Genomic DNA, 17,350 nt, shown 5'->3' on the forward strand with positions numbered 1-17,350 from the left:
CTAACTCAGGTGCAAGGCATGTTGGGTATTGTAGTTCTTCGAAAGTGAGGTCGGGCCGCTCCCCGGCTGCCCATTGCCGGCGGCCAGACTGCGCATGCGTGTCATTGGCGTTAGCAGCGGACCGGGCTGGCAGTTCCTTCCTCGGAAGGAGAGGTTCTTCTGCCATGGAGTCCTACGATGTAATCGCCAACCAGCCTGTCGTGATCGACAACGTGAGTTGCATCCCCCTAGCAGGGCTTATGCTCTCCTCCCCGAAGGGATCGCTTCCCGTGTTTCAGTCTGGGCTGCCGGTTCTTTGTCACTGGCCCGGCCTGTCAGGCGGGTTCAGCCGCCGCCGCCTCTCTCCTCCCTCGACCCGAAGTCCGCAGATAGGGCGACCAGCTGGCCAGCAACCATGGGATGGAGAATCTTGGGATGGATAAAGGGAAGGGTTATAGTCCTAGCAGGGTCCTTGGGCCCTTGACTCGAGGGGCCTTAACCGCTCTCTGAGCCCCCGGCGCCCGCCCCTCCCCAGTGTTCGATAACTCTATTGGCTGCTCTGGCTGTCCATCTTGACCGCTGACCCCGCCTCTGGGCCTTGCCGGATGAAGGCAGCCTTCTGCAGTGATTGGCTCGTTCCCCTGCCGTTCTTCCGGGCCGCCATAGTGTTTCCCCTCTCTAAGGGCGGTGCGGTGCGCGAGGGCTGTTGTGATTGGTTTCGGGGACTTCCAGTGGAGGGGGCAGACGGGATAGGGCGGCGGTGGAGCAGGGCTAAGTTTCCTTCGGTCCCAGCCGGCAGGGCGGCTTGGCGGTGTATCCGGGTGGGGTCTGAGAGTGTGATGCCAGAAATGGCCTGAGAATTTCAGTTATTTCTGTGATTATAAATTACAGCGGTAATAAAGGTCGAGAAGAAAGGAGAATGACAAAGCAAGCAGGGAGGTACCTTCCTCTTTGAAACGCCTAGTTGCTAGGGGTAAAAATTACTAAACATAATACTTGCCAGGCGCTCCAGCGCTTACACGGAGGGGTTCGCATACATTCCAATTGGATCTTCACAAAAACCAGGTGAATAGTTAAGGCAGGAATTTTGATCCTCGTTTTACAAATGAGAAAACAAGCACAAAAAGGTAAAGTGAGCCCAAGGTCGCACATTAATCCAGTGCTTTATCCGTTATTCATCCTGATAGTAACCCACGCAAATGCACGATAGTCACAAATGGAAAGAATCTAAATATAGCTCTTATTTTTGGCGGAAGGAGGCAGTTATTTAAAAAGTGGATGTTTGTCTTCCATTCAAAGGTTTGGTCCAACGGAGATTTGTTGCTACCTTTCTAGTCCCCTCTGAGTTCCCCTACTAAGCTGACTCAGATTCGGTCTCTTGATTCAGTCCTTGGGACCGTTGGCACTTGCAAGGTCCTTTCGTCTGCATCATCTTATTCAAGTTTCAACACTGATAGGTAGATAGGACTCGAAATACACAGAAAAATGAGACGTGTAAGGTTAAATAACAGTATTCAAACCACCTGGCTTATAAATTGAAGAGCCAAAATTCAATTTGAGATTGAGTTCTTAATTCCTCACTTTTTCCAAGGAAACGTGCTTCTTTGGCTAGCTTTCCTTCTCTCCTGGAAAAAAGTTGAGCTCAGTGAGACACCTCATTTGGGGGAGGATTTGATCGGCGGGCAGGACGGGGAGGGTTGCGGATCGCCTTCCTTAGGCTATTGAATCCGGGTGGGAAAAGATGCTTGGTATCCTTCATTTTTCCTTAGTCTCTCGTTCCCCAGTTCCCCACACACAGACAGTGTCTAGGGCCTGGCACCACTAGGTGCACATTGGATTTTTAATTTTTATGGGTGGGGGGGATTAATGGCTGAAAATCTCTATCACAGTAATAAAGATGTCCTTAAATAAAAGGATGGGAGGAAGGACTAATTACTGCATAAGGCTGAGCAGGACTCTTTGTTCTTGATGTTAATTTTCAGAGAAGACTACTATTTCTATCTTCAGCCAGTTTGTGTATGCTTCATGTGCCTTTTTCTTTGTTTTAAAAAGAAAGGAAAATAGAAATTAGCAATTTCCTGTTTTCATCAGTGCAAAAGGAGCAGTCTGTCCATCCCACCAGACCTTTTGCTTCTAGGATTGTTGGGCAGCAGTGCTATCTCCAACCATTTTCTTTATGTCACTTAAGCAAATGCTTCTTAGTTCCTTCTTTCTCATTCTTGATAATGTATTTGAAATGCATCAAAGAAGCGGTACCTTTTCAGTTTGAATACTTAAGGAATAGACTTGTTTTTTCTCTGGGAAAACATTTCCTTTATTATGCCAGCAATCCCACCAAAAGTTGAAGTAGGAGAAACTTAAATTAATTTTCCCACTAGAATTTACTATCTGCCAGTAAATCATTTAAAATATTTGAGCCAGCTTTATATTATGAGAATAACGTGTCTCTAGCAGATTTAACAGCTCCATAGCTTATCGTGCTGCCACAGTTTTATTTCTGGGCTAAGGAGAGTGTAATTAAAAGACAGAAGAACAAAGAAAGCAAGGAAAAGAGAGAATAGCCCCATTACCAGTTCACAGCCTTTCCTAGTCTTAAGACAATTGTTGACCACCCCTTTCATAGAATTCTGGGACCAAACCAATTCATCAGAATTTAATGAAGAAGATGGAAGGGTGCGTGTATGCGTATGTGCATGCGCGATTTAATGATGACAACAACAACAAAAAAGTGATGAGTATTTTAAAAAATGAAACATGTTGTTCTTCCCAAAGTCATATCACAGATAGTAGTACAAGAATGAGAAGGGCCACTCCCAGGACTACAACACTTTAACTGGAATACTATATTTATTCTGAAGCTCATATCTTTGGGAGGATCTCGAAGGTTAAATACTTCCATAAAATGAAGCAACATTATGGTCAATCTTAAAATTGTCTTTTCTGGCTATATTATGTGGGCCTAAATGCAGGAATAATATCAGATCTCTACAAGTTTTTCAAGCTAAGAGTTTTACTGTTTACTGAGTTTACATTATGCTTCATCAGCCCCCTTTTTGAAAAGTGAGATTCTTTAAACACACGGAAAAGTTCAGAGACGCATATAACAAGCACCTATGTAGCATGTGTCCTCCACCTTGATTTAATAAATGTTGTCATTTGCCAAATTTGCTTCAGATTTTTTTAGGACATAAAACATTACAGATATAATCGAAGCCTCTTTGCACCCATCCGTAATCCCATCCTTTCTGGTCCATACATAACCCCGGAAGCAAACCTCATTGTAAAATTAATGTGCTCCTTTCTGATTTTATGGACACATGTGTTTTATAATGTGTGTGTATATAGTATTTATGTTTTGAATTTTTACTTAGCTGCTATCATCTTATTTGCTAGCTCTCCTTATTCTGGTGGTGGTGGTGGTTTAGTTGCTAAATCGTGTCTGACTCTTTGTGACCCCCATGGACTGAAGCCTGCCAGGATCCTCTGTCCATGTGGTTTTCCAGGCAAGAATACTGGAGTGGATTGCTATGCCCTTCTCCAGGGGATCTTCCAGATTCAGGGACTGAACCCACAGCTCCTGCACTGGCATCCTGATTCTTAACTGCTGAGCCACCAGGGAAACCCTTCCTTAATGTAAAAAATTTCAAATATAAACAAAAGGAGGGGAAATGTTATAACAAACATCCATGTATCCATCATCTAACTGTAACAGTTATCAACTCTTGACCAATCATTTTAGCTACATACCCACCCACTTCCCTCTTTCACAAACATTTAAAAACATAACTAATATACTATTATCAAAGCTAATAAAATTAACAGTAATTCCTTAGTATCATCAAATATCTAGTCTGTCAAATTTCACTAATTTTCTCTCTTTTTTAACAGTTTGTCATCAGCTCTTAAGATCTATTGATTCAGTTAAGTTTAAGGGACACTAGAATTAGCTAAGGAAATGAAGTCAGTATATTTATTTAACACCATCACTTGTGGTATGACTTTCAGCCTGTTGGTTGTACAACTGCAGTGAGAATCTTCCCTAGTTTGGTGGAGAGAGGGAAGAGAAGGTGGCTTATAGATTACACTCAATTATGTGTATTTTGAGAGCCATGGATGTGCTTCACAAACTGGAAAGAATGTCCAGAATAGGGGTCTCAAACTCAATGCCTGGGGAGGCCAACCAGATACATTAAAGAGGCGGAGGAGGGGCAGGGGGATGAGGAGAAGGTAGTCTTAATAAGTGAGAAATCTGAGAGATGCATTGAGCATGCTTGACCAAGGTTTCCAGCAAGTTGTCCCCATGCAGGAATGCAGGCCAAGTGTTACCAGATTTTCTCATTTTTCAAGGGAAATCAGAAGTGTTAATTTCATATGCAATCTCTAGTGTTTTTTAATTTTTAATTTTTTTTTTTTGGCCACACCACGTGGCATGTGGTATCTTAGTTCCCTGATTCCAGGGATCGATGCCTCGCCCCCATAGGGAACCATGGAGTCTTAACTGGGCCACCAGGGAAGTCCTGCAATCTCTAATTTTTAACTTTTGGAAGTTAATGTAAAAGTAGTTTGTGGTCTGTGGAGACAGAAAGTATGTTAGTGGTTGCCTCTTGCCTGGAAAATCCCATGAACGGAGGAGCCTGGTGGGCTGCAGTCCATGGGGTCGCTACAAGTCGGACACGACTGAGCGACTTCACTTTCACTCTTCACTTTCATGCATTGGAGAAGGAAATGGCAACCCACTCCAGAATTCTTGCCTGGAGAATCCCAGGGACGGGGGAGCCTGGTGAGCTGCTGTCTATGGGGTCGCACAGAGTCGGACACAACTGAAGTGACTTAGCAGCAGCAGCAGCAGGGTGGGGGTTAGTAAGGATGGAGAGTGGCTGCTAATGGGTACAGGGTTTCTTGGGGGGGATGATGAAAAGTTCTAAAATTAGGTTGTAGTGATGATTGTTCAGCTCTGTGAATATACTAAGAACCATTAGATGATGCACCTTAAATGGGTAAATTGTGTGGTATGTGGGTTTTATCTCAATAAAGTTGTTTTTTAAAAACGATTTTGTGGACCAAACAAAATATGTCTTTGGGCCAGAATGTCCTAGAATCTGAGTCCAAATCAGAAGCCTGAGCTAACAAGTTCCCCAAATTCTTTTGTACGATGTTTTCACCAGTGTCCTAGAATCTGAGGCTCCACCTCACAGCATTAAATGGCAGACAACTAGCCTTCTTCCCAGCATGTTAAGAATAATCAGTGCTTAGGGTAAAGTTGCCCAAGCCACAGGTCGATAGCCAGCAGGTACTACTAGAAACATGCTGAGGAATTTGCTATTTGTTCGCCTGTAACAGAAGGAGAATGGTCAGAGTTGGCTGGCAGCAGACTTGAGTCCCCAAAATCAAATATTTAATGAGATTACTTTTTCAAATGTAGGCATTTGTTTCAAACAAGGCATTTGTTTACTTGGTTTTGACAGAGTGAATAACAAAGAGTGGCAGCTCATTTGCCAAGTATACAGTTCCTAGTTACAAATACTATTAAAGAAATTGACATGACCCCTTTGTATGCTCTCCTGGTATGGCTTGAGCAGAATAGAGGCAACTCAGCCACTTCCCTTGTCCCCACCCATTTTTCACCTGACACTTGGCCTGCCAAGCCAGCTCATGGGGCTGCAGGGACAAGCTGGGTCTAGTTCGACCTTGTGTATCACCTTCCCTGTACCACCTCTGCCTGGGGCTTCTGGCATTCCGGCTGCTCATTCAGGTTCACCTGCCAATCATTTGAGCTTGGTTTTCATTTTAGTTAGCCAGCATCTAGCCAAGTACCCTGCAAATGTCAGATACTGCTGATATACAAAGTCTCTGACCTCAAGGAATTTGCAGTGAAAAGAGACAAAAGTGTAAACCATAAATTAGAATAGAAAGCAGAATGAAATTCATGCTACCTAGTGAAACAGGCAGTGGTGATTTGGGGAAGGTAATAGGAAGAGGATAACAAATTGCAACTGGAGATTATCCTTCAGGAGGAAGGCAGTGATATTTGAACTGGGCCTGTTATATTCTAGCTGGAAAGGACAGGGAGAAAGAAAAGAATCTAATGTCTTAATCTGCTTTGTCACTCAAACTCTAGCCCTCTTGTTAGTAAACTCAAAATCAAATCTCCAGGAAAATCATCTCTTAGAAATATCTTGGAGAATCCCTGGTGGTCCATTGGCTAAGACTCCATAATCCCAAGGCAAGGGGCCTGGGTTCAATCCCTGGTTGGGGAACTAGATCCCACATTCCACAACTAAAAGATTCCACATGCCGCAGCTAAGACCTGGTGCGGCCAAATAAATAAATATTAAAAAAAAAAAGTATCAGTCTCGTAAAAAAAAAAAAAAAATCTAGAGTCTGAAGCACAGATTTCATCTTTACTTTTCTCGTTTCAACTCCTGCCAGGAGATCTAATTAGTCTGTTAGCATCACCACACCCAGATGAAGGCAGTGGGCAATTCGGAAGCCTGAGCTAACAAGTTCCCCAAATTCTCTTGTAGGATGTTCTCACTAGCTGCGCCACTGTCCCCAAGCCCTTGGGTTTGCAGTAGGATAGTCCGCCCTCCTTCCCAGTCTTTCAGCTCAGTTTACAGCTGTACCTTTTCCAGGCTCCTTGCTGTTCTGCCCAGACCGATGAGTTTGCACATTGTCTCCTGTTTTTTCTGTTGGCAGAAGTTCCTGCTGTCTTAGAGAACGGGCTTGCCCTGCTCTCCCCCAACACCTCTTTCCCTGTCCTTCAACCACTTCTTACCTCCTCCCTCGCTAGGATCAGTCACCTACCCCCTCACCCTGCTCTTATAAAAAAGCAGAAATAAAAAAGACAGATGGATCCAGGGGTGTTGCTGGGAAGCCTTTGGTACCAAGGTAACCTTGGCTATGTAGCATCTCCTGGTGTGTTTAATGCTTGTGTGTTCTGCAAACATTACACTCCACCCCAGGAGAAGTCGACAGGCAGCAGGAGGTGGCTTGCTGCTCTTGGAGCTGCAACTGTGTTGGGGGTGGAAGGACAAGGGTAACTGATGTAGTGGTAGAAGAATTAAGAAGGAAGAGAACAGGGTGATCTGCAGGCAGCATCAAGCCTCACCACCTGTCCTGCATGGCGTTGATATCCAGAATCAATGTTTACTTTGGCTGGGCCCACGCGGTACCAGAGATGATGGTGGGAGACGGCAGACTCTTCTCAGAGTGCTTAAGGGCTCTTCTGCTCTTGACCCTCAAGAGACCAATGAGTGCAGCAAAGCACAGTGAAAAGGCAAAACACCTACTGCAGTCCCCCAAGTCACTGGAGTCTGCCCCTGCAGTCAGAGCCAGACGATGTACGCCGTATGGGAGTTAGCTTTGAGCATGGCAGTGCTCTCAGGGTGTGTCTGTCATAGAGGCCCTGGAGGGCGGGGGCAGTTCAGGTCTGAGCTGGGAAGGTAGCTTAGACGCGCACTCCCTGATGGTTTAGCAGAATTGTGTGCCCTTCCCACCTTGGTTATGTTCCTAAACTCGGCCGCTCTGTGCTTCTAGGTACTTTCCTCTTCTCTCCTCAAGCCTTTTCCTTTTCTTCCCTTTATTAATATTATTTTTAATTCCAAAAGTAAACATGTTCAATGTAGAAAAGACGAAGAATATATAAAAATCAAATAGAGTGTGTAGTAGAAATTCCCCTCACCATTCCCAGCTCCAGTGTCCTCCCTTTGGCATGTATTCACTGTACAAATCCTCATGAGTGGATATATTACACATAAATATAAGGTCCTTTCTCTTTCTAAAAGAAAGGTGGGACCATATTATACATACTGTGTGATATGAATCTCCTCTTGTTTGTGTGATTTTCTGACTTCTCTTTCTCTCCTCAGGGATCCGGTGTGATTAAAGCTGGTTTTGCTGGTGATCAGATCCCTAAATACTGCTTCCCAAACTAGTAAGTCATTCTGTAGCTTAGTGAGAAGCTTGTAAGGCTTGTCAGTTTTGTTATGATGTCAGCCCTCCGTCTTTTAGGGGGAAAGGATCTCTCATTTAGGTCAGTCTTGGTCTTCAAAACAACAACAAGCAGGGACAAGAGCTGGCTTTTGGAGTGAGCAAACTGTTGCCTGCGTGTTACAATTGAGAGGCAGTTTTTTGTTTTTTTTTATCTGATGCCAAAAATGTTATCATTGGTGACTTACTGCTTTGGATGACAGTCTCATAATGGAGTCTTCTTCTTAAAATTCTCCTGTCACTCAGAATGGAATTTGACATTAAACCATACCTACCATTCTAGGGAGAATGAGTCTTTTTCTCAGCACTTTCTTACTAAGGCAGAGGCGCTGCAGGCAGGAGAAGGGCACAGGCACCTGGGAAAGGGGTCAAAGCAGTGGAGAAAGGAGGAAGGCCATCTCTCAGTTACAGCATCACAGTTGTCCTTCATAGAAGGCCTGGGCAGGAGGCTAAGGAGACAAAAACTTTTTGAGTTAATCATTCTCAATGAACACTTGTTTCCTTGTGTCTCTTGATCTGTACATACATTGGGGAAAGAGAAGAACTAGGGATATTGAATCATCCTGAATTTGATAACTTATAATAAATATATGAAATAGTATGCTAATAAATACAAAAAAATGTTCATTATAGGAATTGTGGGAAGTGCATTCCTCAGTGACAGTCACAGTAGAATGGAGTATATTTCTTCCCATCCAAGTACATGCATTAGTATAACTTGCCTGTGTTCTGTCATGAAATGAGAAGTGATAGTCTTCCCCGCTCTCTTTTGTAGTGTGGGCAGACCCAAGCACGTTCGTGTCATGGCAGGCGCCCTCGAAGGTGACATCTTCATTGGCCCCAAAGCCGAGGTAATCCCATGTCCTACTGAAGAAGCCTCAAGCCAGCAGGGGACCTTCACTGCTCCCCACGCAGGCAGTATCCGACAGAGGGACATGAGTAAAAGAAATAATTTCCTCTTGAAATCTCCCCTTTCACTCTCTCATTCTAAAGAGAATAAACCCAACTGGTTTATTTCTCCCAGGAACAGCCTCTGGTTTTAGAAAGGAAATACTTGGAACCCCACTTTGGGAAACAGAGACCAGTCCAGAAAAAAGGGCTTTTGCCTTCCTTCTATCACTATCTTGCCAAAGATCAAATTGACTGGCTTGGTTATTTTTTGGCAAAAGTGATTGAGGGGAGATCCTGGCTGGGGTACCCTGGGGATAAGTTAATTAGCACAGTTTGGCAGAACCCTTGGGCAACTTCTAGAAGCAGAACAACAGAATCTTTGTTGCCAACCTTGGCTGCAGATGCCAGGAGATTGTGTCCTGGGACCAGACAATGAGGAGAATGCCACCCAGGGGCCCACGGAAAGGCAGAAGCCCTCTGCTTTGCCAGCTGGTTGGGCATTGAGCACAGTTCACAGCATAGTTTAGGGACTTGAAGGATGGGTGGGTCCACCCTTAGCCATGGGTGCGGATTGTGGGGTCCACCCGGCAGTCCTGAGAGGCTGGCTGCGGCTGCAAGCACTGCTCTCTGCCCCCAGGAGCACCGAGGGCTGCTCTCCATCCGCTACCCCATGGAGCACGGCATCGTCAAGGACTGGAATGACATGGAGCGCATCTGGCAGTACGTCTACTCTAAGGACCAGCTGCAGACTTTCTCAGAGGAGGTAAGGGTCCTGTGTGTGGGGCGCCATGTGGGCTATGCAGCGCAGACAGAAGCCCTACCCCAGAGATGAGGCAGATGACTACGATAACCGCCTTGAGCATTTGTGTCTCATGTTCTAGGCATCAGGCATGTGCTTTTCAGACATGTTTGCATTTAATCTTCACAGCATCCCTATGAGGCACAGGTAGTATTATCATCTCCATTTACAAACAAGGGAACAGAAGTTCAGAGAAGCCAGATGGTGTTTCCGCGATCACCCAGCGAAGAGTGGTAGAGCTGGGGTTCCAACCCATGCCTTTCAGACCTCGGAGCTGTATATACTCTTTAGTTTCTAAGGAAGGAACTCTCAACTCAGAAACACAAAGGAAGGTGCTGACTAGGCTTATCAGAATTTCCAGGAGAGGGATGTATTCTGTTTTTTAATAGTATTATCAATAATGATATTTAATTTTCTATTTTGGAAAAAAAATTTTAAGTATTACTTTTATAATAGTAATTCCAAATATAGAGTTTAGCAAAATCTTGATACCTGGAGCTATCCAGAAGGTACAAGGGCCTATATAAGAATCTTGGAGGACAAGAGGGTAGTAGAAAGTGAGGATAGAATGACACTTTAGAGGGGGTATGAATTTGGAAAGTTGAGCAACTGGCTTGGGTGGCGGCAAGTGACCAGCCCACCAGCCCTCTTTTAGAGAGAGGCTGACAGAGTTCGTGTGGGCTCTCCAGCCAGCCACTCAGTGCTAATGAGGGCTGGGAATCTGTCCTCACCTGATTGCTGTCTGGGCATCTTTCCCCAGCATCCTGTGCTCCTGACAGAGGCGCCTTTAAATCCACGGAAAAACCGGGAACGAGCTGCTGAAGTTTTCTTCGAGACCTTCAACGTGCCAGCCCTTTTCATCTCCATGCAAGCTGTGCTCAGTCTGTGAGTAACAGCTGGCTGGCGAGCCTGGCCCCTGGGGGGGAAGCAGTCCTTTGGCAGAAGCGAGGCTGGCCCTGCTGTGGGTTGGTGCAGAGCTCCTTCAGTACCCCTGCCAGGGACGGTAATGGATGGTGGGAAAGGCAGCATCTCCCAGTCTCGGCCCTCCCTGCTGGTCTGGTGCCAAGGCTCTCCGCTGAGCCTGCTGGGAAGGCCACGTGCTACAACAGCTCTCCCTGTTGGCCCCGCAGTGAGTTCAGGTGTTTTTCTCAGGGCCTCCTTGAGCCAGGCGCTGTGCAAGGCTGGTGATAGGCTCGTGATGAAAACACCCCTGTCATCCTGTCTTGCTCCCAGCCTGCCTCCCACCAGGGTTAGGTCCATTGCCAAGATCATATATTGGTAGCCTGCAGATGGCATGTTTGACCCCGCTGAAAAATTGTGACATTAAAAATTGGGACATTTCCTATCAAAATCAAAATTTCTGACTTCTCTTAAAAAAGAATGGGAAGATCTGATAATGCCGGGCCTGCATTCCTCTAGAGCAAAAATCAGCAGGAGCTGAAAGAAAATTGCAGCTGCCATTTTAGATAGGGTTTGGAAACCTGACTTCACCACAGCCTTCTCCACTGCCTGTCATCCAACACGAAGGCTGAATTTCAGGTGCTATTTATGAAACATTATGGGTTTTCCCCCTTCATATCACAGAAATATATTTCTGTACCCTTGTCCTTACTAAGAGAAAAACTTAAGGACAGACCTAGAGGGCCAAAAGCTAGTTGGTTGGTTGGTTTGTTTTCCTTCTTTAACATTTTGGCCGCATTGCACAGCATGTGGGATCTTGGTTCTCTGATTAGGGATCGAACCTGAGCCCCCTGCATTGGGAGTGAAGAGTCTTAGCCACTCTACCAGGGAAGTCCCCAAAAGCTAGTTTTTTATGCAAGTGAAAATATTCTTGTTTTCTTTAATTCATTCACTTTTCTTGCCTGACCCCTGAGTTTTTTTTCTCTTGTCTAGAGAGTAAAAACTGTCCCTCAGGCTGGGTCCCTGAAAGTGGAAGGGCAGGTCATCTCCTGTGGTTGGAGGGCCTATTCTTCTGTAGCAGTGGCAGAAGGGGTGCTTGGAGAGGCTTGGCTTCTTTCCTTTAAACATTCCAGGCTTGCTTGCTTCAGTGCTCAGGCTGCCTTCATACTCAGTCCAGTCGGAGGCTTCTGGAGAAGGCAGGCCCCAGCTTTAGTTCAGTTGACCTTGAACTCTAGCAAGAAGTGAGAGTCTTCCCAGAGTGAGGAGGCAGGGGTTAGTGATGGTGTGCCCCCTTTGCTTCAGTTATGCCACCGGCAGGACCACGGGTGTGGTGCTGGATTCTGGGGATGGCGTCACCCATGCCGTGCCCATTTACGAGGGCTTTGCCATGCCCCACTCCATCATGCGCATCGACATCGCTGGCCGAGACGTCTCTCGCTTTCTTCGCCTCTACCTGCGCAAGGAGGGCTATGATTTCCACTCATCCTCCGAGTTTGAGATTGTCAAGGCCATAAAAGAAGTGAGTGCTGCCCTCCATGGGCCCAGGGCTGGGAGAGGGAATGGGAACAGCAGCCAGGACCTCCGTGACGTGGAGTGAAGAGTGGCTAAACCCCTGCCCTGGAGATGGGTCTCTGTCCTTCCCGACCAGGCCTCCTGGCGGCCCTATGATCTCCAGCCAGTCCCCTCACCCTGAGGGATTGACCTTCCAAAGTGCTGCCATCTTGTGGGCTAAAGGGAGCTGCCTGTATTTCCTAAGCTGGGTGATAAGCACACCCATGCTCATTATGTTTTTTATACATCATGTATAAATTACACATGTTCTTTTACACTCTTGAAGAAGTCAGACTGCTTTTTTTTTTTTTTTTTTAAGTAAAATGAACCCTCCTGTCATCTACGGCTCCTGGGAGACCTCTGAGCTGGGTAGGCAGGGCCCAGAACCATACAAGTAGTAGGAAAAAGACACCTGAGTCTGAACTAAGATTAGGGTGTGGTCTCAGACTCAAATCCAAAACGCCGAGTTGCCACACTTGGCCTCCAGGAAGGTGGAGCAGGTGGGGACACATATCCTAAGAAGGGTCGGGGAGGTTTGGGTCAGCTTCACTGGGTGGCACTTAGGATATGCAGCTCTCATGACCTTTAGGACAGTCACTGCAATGGATGGGGACTTTGACCAGGTAGGCACCAGCTTTCCAGCCAGCCTGACTTGTGCTTGGTTCTCCAGAGAGCCTGCTACCTGTCCATAAACCCCCAGAAGGATGAGACACTAGAGACGGAGAAGGCGCAATACTACCTGCCCGACGGCAGCACCATTGAGGTAAGCGGCGGGGCCTCTCCCCTCAGGTCCCAAAAGCACTGAGCCCAAAGAGAACTCCCCATGGGGAGGCTGGAATCAGGCGCACTGGTCCTTTTACACCCTCTGCCTGGAGCAGTGTAGTGTTGAGCTGCAGAGTCTCCTGCAGGGTGAGGTGCCAGGGACTTGGCTTCTCCTGTGTGGAGGGGAGGAGGTGTTCTCCTGTGGGATTAGAAGGCCAATATGTAGTGCTATCCCTAACCACTCAGGACAGTACAGAGTGAATTCCAGCCTCCTGGACCTCCACCGATAGGAGGAAATTTCCACAAATGAATGAATCTATCAAGTCTCTTGGCTGGAAAATGTCAGAGCTAGGATTAAACACAGGAGCTTTCTCTCTCTAGTTTCCCAGGAGCTCTATCTTTGTTTGTTGAGGCTCTTGACATACAAAGTCTTCCCTGAGCATGGCCTTCAGAGCCACCTGGTTACTAAGCCCTGGGCAGAGGGACCTGAGCCTAAGACGCTTGCCCCCCAACCCCGCAGATTGGTCCTTCCCGATTCCGAGCACCTGAGCTGCTGTTCAGGCCGGACCTGATCGGCGAGGAGAGCGAGGGCATCCACGAGGTGCTGGTGTTTGCCATCCAGAAGTCTGACATGGACCTGCGGCGCACGCTGTTCTCCAACATCGTCCTCTCGGGTGGCTCCACCCTCTTCAAAGGTTGGGCTTTACTCTCAGGGCCCTACCCCAGGAAGCTGCCACGTCCTGCTGGGCCCAGGGGACTGATGTGAGATTCTCCCTTCCTGCCTATTCAGGTTTTGGTGACAGGCTATTGAGTGAAGTGAAGAAATTGGCTCCGAAAGACGTGAAGATCAGGGTAGGAGTATGCCAGGGGGTGGGCGAACTGGGCCACCAAGGGTCTGGGGCACCGCGTGGCGCGGCCTCCCCTCCTGCTCTGCCCAAGATTTCCAGGCACCATCAGGTGGCTCCCAGCTTCTACTGTGCCCCTGAGGCCTGCTAGAGCGGGGGGACCCATCCTCATGATGGGGCTTCACCAAACGGGGCAGTTCTGATCCCCGATGTGGCAGGATGCTAGACATGCAGTCTGTCAGGGAGCTTGACTTCAGCTGCCCCCGTGACACAGTCCAGCACCTCAGTGACTGCTGAGAGGAGCTGGCCTGCCTGAGGAAGGAGGGGTCCTAAGTGGAGGACTGTGGTGCCTGCCGTGCAGTCTGCTCCCCACCAGCTCCCAGCAGAGCTGGATCTTGCCTTCAGATGGCCCCTGCTTCCCTGGGAGCCATAGGTACTTCGGGTTGCCAGAAGCCTGTTTCTCCAGATGAGTGTCAGGCTGACCATGGTATCCCCCAGAGAGGCCACAGGGACAGAATTTAAAGGTTGTTGTGTGAAACATATCCACTGACTCTCACTGGTGGAGAGACGAGTATTGGACGGGGAAGGGAGAGGGGAGGACGGCCATCTCAGATTCCTCTTTCCACCCACCCCGGCAGATATCTGCACCACAGGAGAGACTGTATTCCACATGGATTGGGTGAGTAGCTCTTCTGGGAATAAGAGTGGAGCACTCTTATTGCAGAGGCATTGATTACGCCTCACCACCCCAGGGCTTTGAAGAAAAGCCTGGTCTGGTTTGACCCCAGGGGGACTGGCTGGCTCCACAGATACCCACTCCCCGTCTCTGACATGATTCCTTTGGATTCCCTCCATGCCAGGGGCTCCATCCTCGCCTCCCTGGACACCTTTAAGAAGATGTGGGTCTCTAAGAAGGAATATGAGGAAGATGGTGCCCGGTCCATCCACAGGAAAACCTTCTAATATTGGGACATCGTCTTCACCTCTCTCTGAAGTTAACTCCACTTTAAAACTCGCTTTCTTGAGTCGGAGTGTTTGCGAGGAACTGCCTGTGTGTATGAATGTGTGTGTGTGGGTATGAATGTGTGCACATATGCGAGTGCCGTGTGGCCCAGGGATCCCAGGATTTCAGGGTCCGGAAAGGACGATGAACTACCCATAATGGCGACGGCCTGAGACCTGGGGTTGACCACTAACTGGCCCCTGACAGGGAAAAGTGCTGGCAGAGGGCCCTGCTCTGTCAGCCGGGCCTTTGTCTGGCTGTGTGGGACTATGTTTACTACCACAGGGAGACAGAGAGGGAGGTAAACCAACCCCGGGGACACTTGCTGCTGCCCATCCTAGGCTGGGCTGGCCCCACCCCCGAAGGAGGCCCTGTGGCCTCCCCTTGTTCGTCATTCTGCTCTCGATGCCTCTTGATCGTGGACTGAGGCTTGAGTCCAGGGTTGAGTTCTTGTCTGGTCTTGTTGCAGTTTGGGTTTAGAAAGCTGGAGAAACACTCCAGGAGCTATTATTGAGACTTCCCTGTCAGGAGCGGGCAGGATGCCCTCAACTTCACCTGGGGACCAGGACCACACTGGGCATTTGAGGAGGGCATGGAGTGCTACTTCTGATCAGTGGCGGGCTTACTGCTCCAACCCCCAGCGCCATCCAGGGATCTCTGGAGAGTTTCAGGAGCCTGTTGGCCTCAGGTCCTGTTAACTTGCTTTCCATCCATCCATGGGCAGTGCCATCTTCAGTTTTATTTATTGAAGTGTTTGTTCAGTTAGGGGACTGGAGAGAGGGAGCTCACTGCCCCGTCCACCAGTCACCCTGTTCACACTAATGTTTACAGCGCCTAAGCTTAGCATAGCGTTCAGGGCCCTGCCACTCCCTGCCAACATGAACTGACAGTATCCATAGGCCTCAGGACCATTTGGGATCAGAGGCTACATTCAAAGTCACTCTGGCCTCTTTCTTTCTCCCTCTTCCACTTGCTCACTGCCCTGGAATCAACAGGCTGGTTGCTGGTTGGATTTTTCTGAAATAGGAGGTAGAATCACCATTTGGCAAAGGCTCCCGGCAAAGGAGGGGTGTTGGGGATGCCGCCTCCTTAGGACTGGAGAAAGAGCCACAGTTAACCAAGCTGCCTTTTCCCATGCTAGCTGACCCCAGGGGACTAGCTTGTAGAGGCCAGACAGCCCCCTCTGGCTGACTTGTGCTATTCTTGTCTTTGGACTTGTTTGGTCAGGGAAGGAGGGGCCAGACCAGGCTGCCTGGAACTGATGGGCTCAGGCTCACTTCCTCTGGTCCAGTGGGGCCAGGCGCCTACCCTGGACTGGGCTGGCCTGGCAGGGGTCCAAAGGCTCTTCAGCCCAGAAGTGCAAAGCTGGGGCTAGCAGATATTCACCGGCACCCTCACCCATGACACCAACACTTGCCCGATCCCAGATTCCAGGCAGTATTCTCGACCCCATGCCGTCCAACGACCAAAGGCCCTGCCAGGTGTGGGCCGCAGCAGCAGGTGTGTGTGAAAGCGATGTGGCGACCCGCGGACTGCAGTGTGCTTAACCAGCTCACCTCCCTCCTCTTAGCCCAAGCCTGTCCCCTGCACAGCCTCGCACAAACCATGTTGCCTGGTGGGGCCCAGTGTACTTAAATAAACTCGTTCTAATAGACACATCAGCTGGGCCTCTGTCTGCAGTCAGTGCAGGGTGGGAGGGAGGAGCTGTGGGCCCTGAGACTGGGCCTAGTCTGTCCTCTAGAGGGCATGTTGCACCCGCCAGACTTGGCTAGACCTTCACCCAAGTCCCAGCCTGTCAGGAGCATGCAGAGAGGCTGTTGACAAAGAAGCCCAGAGACCAGGCCAGGAACTGAGAGTCCATGCCCTGTGCCCAAGCCCATGGATGAGACTCCACCCACAATGAGAGGTCAGCTCTTCATATCTCTGAAGTCAGGAGCTTATTAAAACTCAGTTCCCGGGGTCTATGCTCAGATATTCTGATTAATCACTTCTCCATTTTAAACCTGTATACTTGAGCAGTTAGGGGTGGGAATTGCTAGGCACTTTACAAGTGTTAACCATTTGATTCTCGCAACAACTAAAATGCAAGTATGTTTGTTACTCACTTTACAGATGACGAAATAGAGCCACAGAGAGATTATGTAATTTCTCCCAAATCTGCCCTTTGTTAGCTAGAATTTGAACCCAGGCAATATAGCACTAGACTACATTCTTAACTGTGATGCAGACCTTCAGATAACCATTGGTCTAGGGCAGTGGTTCCCAATTAAGGTCAGTTTGCCTCTCGGGACACATTTGGCACTGTCTGGAGGTGTTTGGTCGTCATGACGGGAGAGATGCAACTGACATCTAGTAGGCAGAGGCCATCCACAATAAAGAACTCCCCAGCCCCAAATGTCTATAGAGCCCAGACAGAAACGCCGGCCTAAAGCCAAGGTTTCTAGTCCCAGTCTCACGGTAAATAAAAAAAAATTTTTAAGTCATCTTTGGAAGATCCCTGTGACTCCAAGGATCTCTAGCCTAGAAGTGGCCACTCCTTGCCCACCACCTCCAGCAGTGGTAAATGGGAAACGCAATGGGGCTATGACCACAGGCCTGAAAGCTGTTTGGCTCCCAGGGGCCCATGAGGCT

At 48.2% G+C, this 17,350-nt stretch overlaps 1 protein-coding gene across 1 annotated transcript; it reads left to right on the forward strand.

Annotated features, from left to right (window-relative positions):
• The first annotated feature begins 72 nt into the window (after positions 1–72).
• Positions 73–16,380, forward strand: ACTR1A (actin related protein 1A). Its single transcript, XM_005888051.2, has 11 exons — positions 73–212; positions 7,848–7,912; positions 8,744–8,819; positions 9,497–9,622; positions 10,419–10,543; positions 11,861–12,077; positions 12,780–12,872; positions 13,392–13,566; positions 13,662–13,723; positions 14,355–14,395; positions 14,577–16,380. The coding sequence occupies exons 1-11, from the start codon at positions 165–167 to the stop codon at positions 14,677–14,679; spliced, it is 1,131 nt and encodes a 376-aa protein (XP_005888113.1). The 5' UTR covers positions 73–164; the 3' UTR covers positions 14,680–16,380.
• Positions 16,381–17,350: the final 970 nt, after the last annotated feature.

Source organism: Bos mutus, chromosome 26, assembly GCF_027580195.1.
Source record: "Bos mutus isolate GX-2022 chromosome 26, NWIPB_WYAK_1.1, whole genome shotgun sequence".
NCBI lineage: Eukaryota > Metazoa > Chordata > Mammalia > Artiodactyla > Bovidae > Bos > Bos mutus.

Bases quoted from the DNA above. Each gene is read 5' to 3' on its own strand.
- ACTR1A (XM_005888051.2), top strand. From the start codon at position 165: ATGGAGTCCTACGATGTAATCGCCAACCAGCCTGTCGTGATCGACAAC. The intron at 7,913-8,743 runs GTAAGTCATTCT...TCTCTTTTGTAG, and splicing joins AAATACTGCTTCCCAAACTA to TGTGGGCAGACCCAAGCACG. The intron at 10,544-11,860 runs GTGAGTAACAGC...CCTTTGCTTCAG, and splicing joins ATGCAAGCTGTGCTCAGTCT to TTATGCCACCGGCAGGACCA.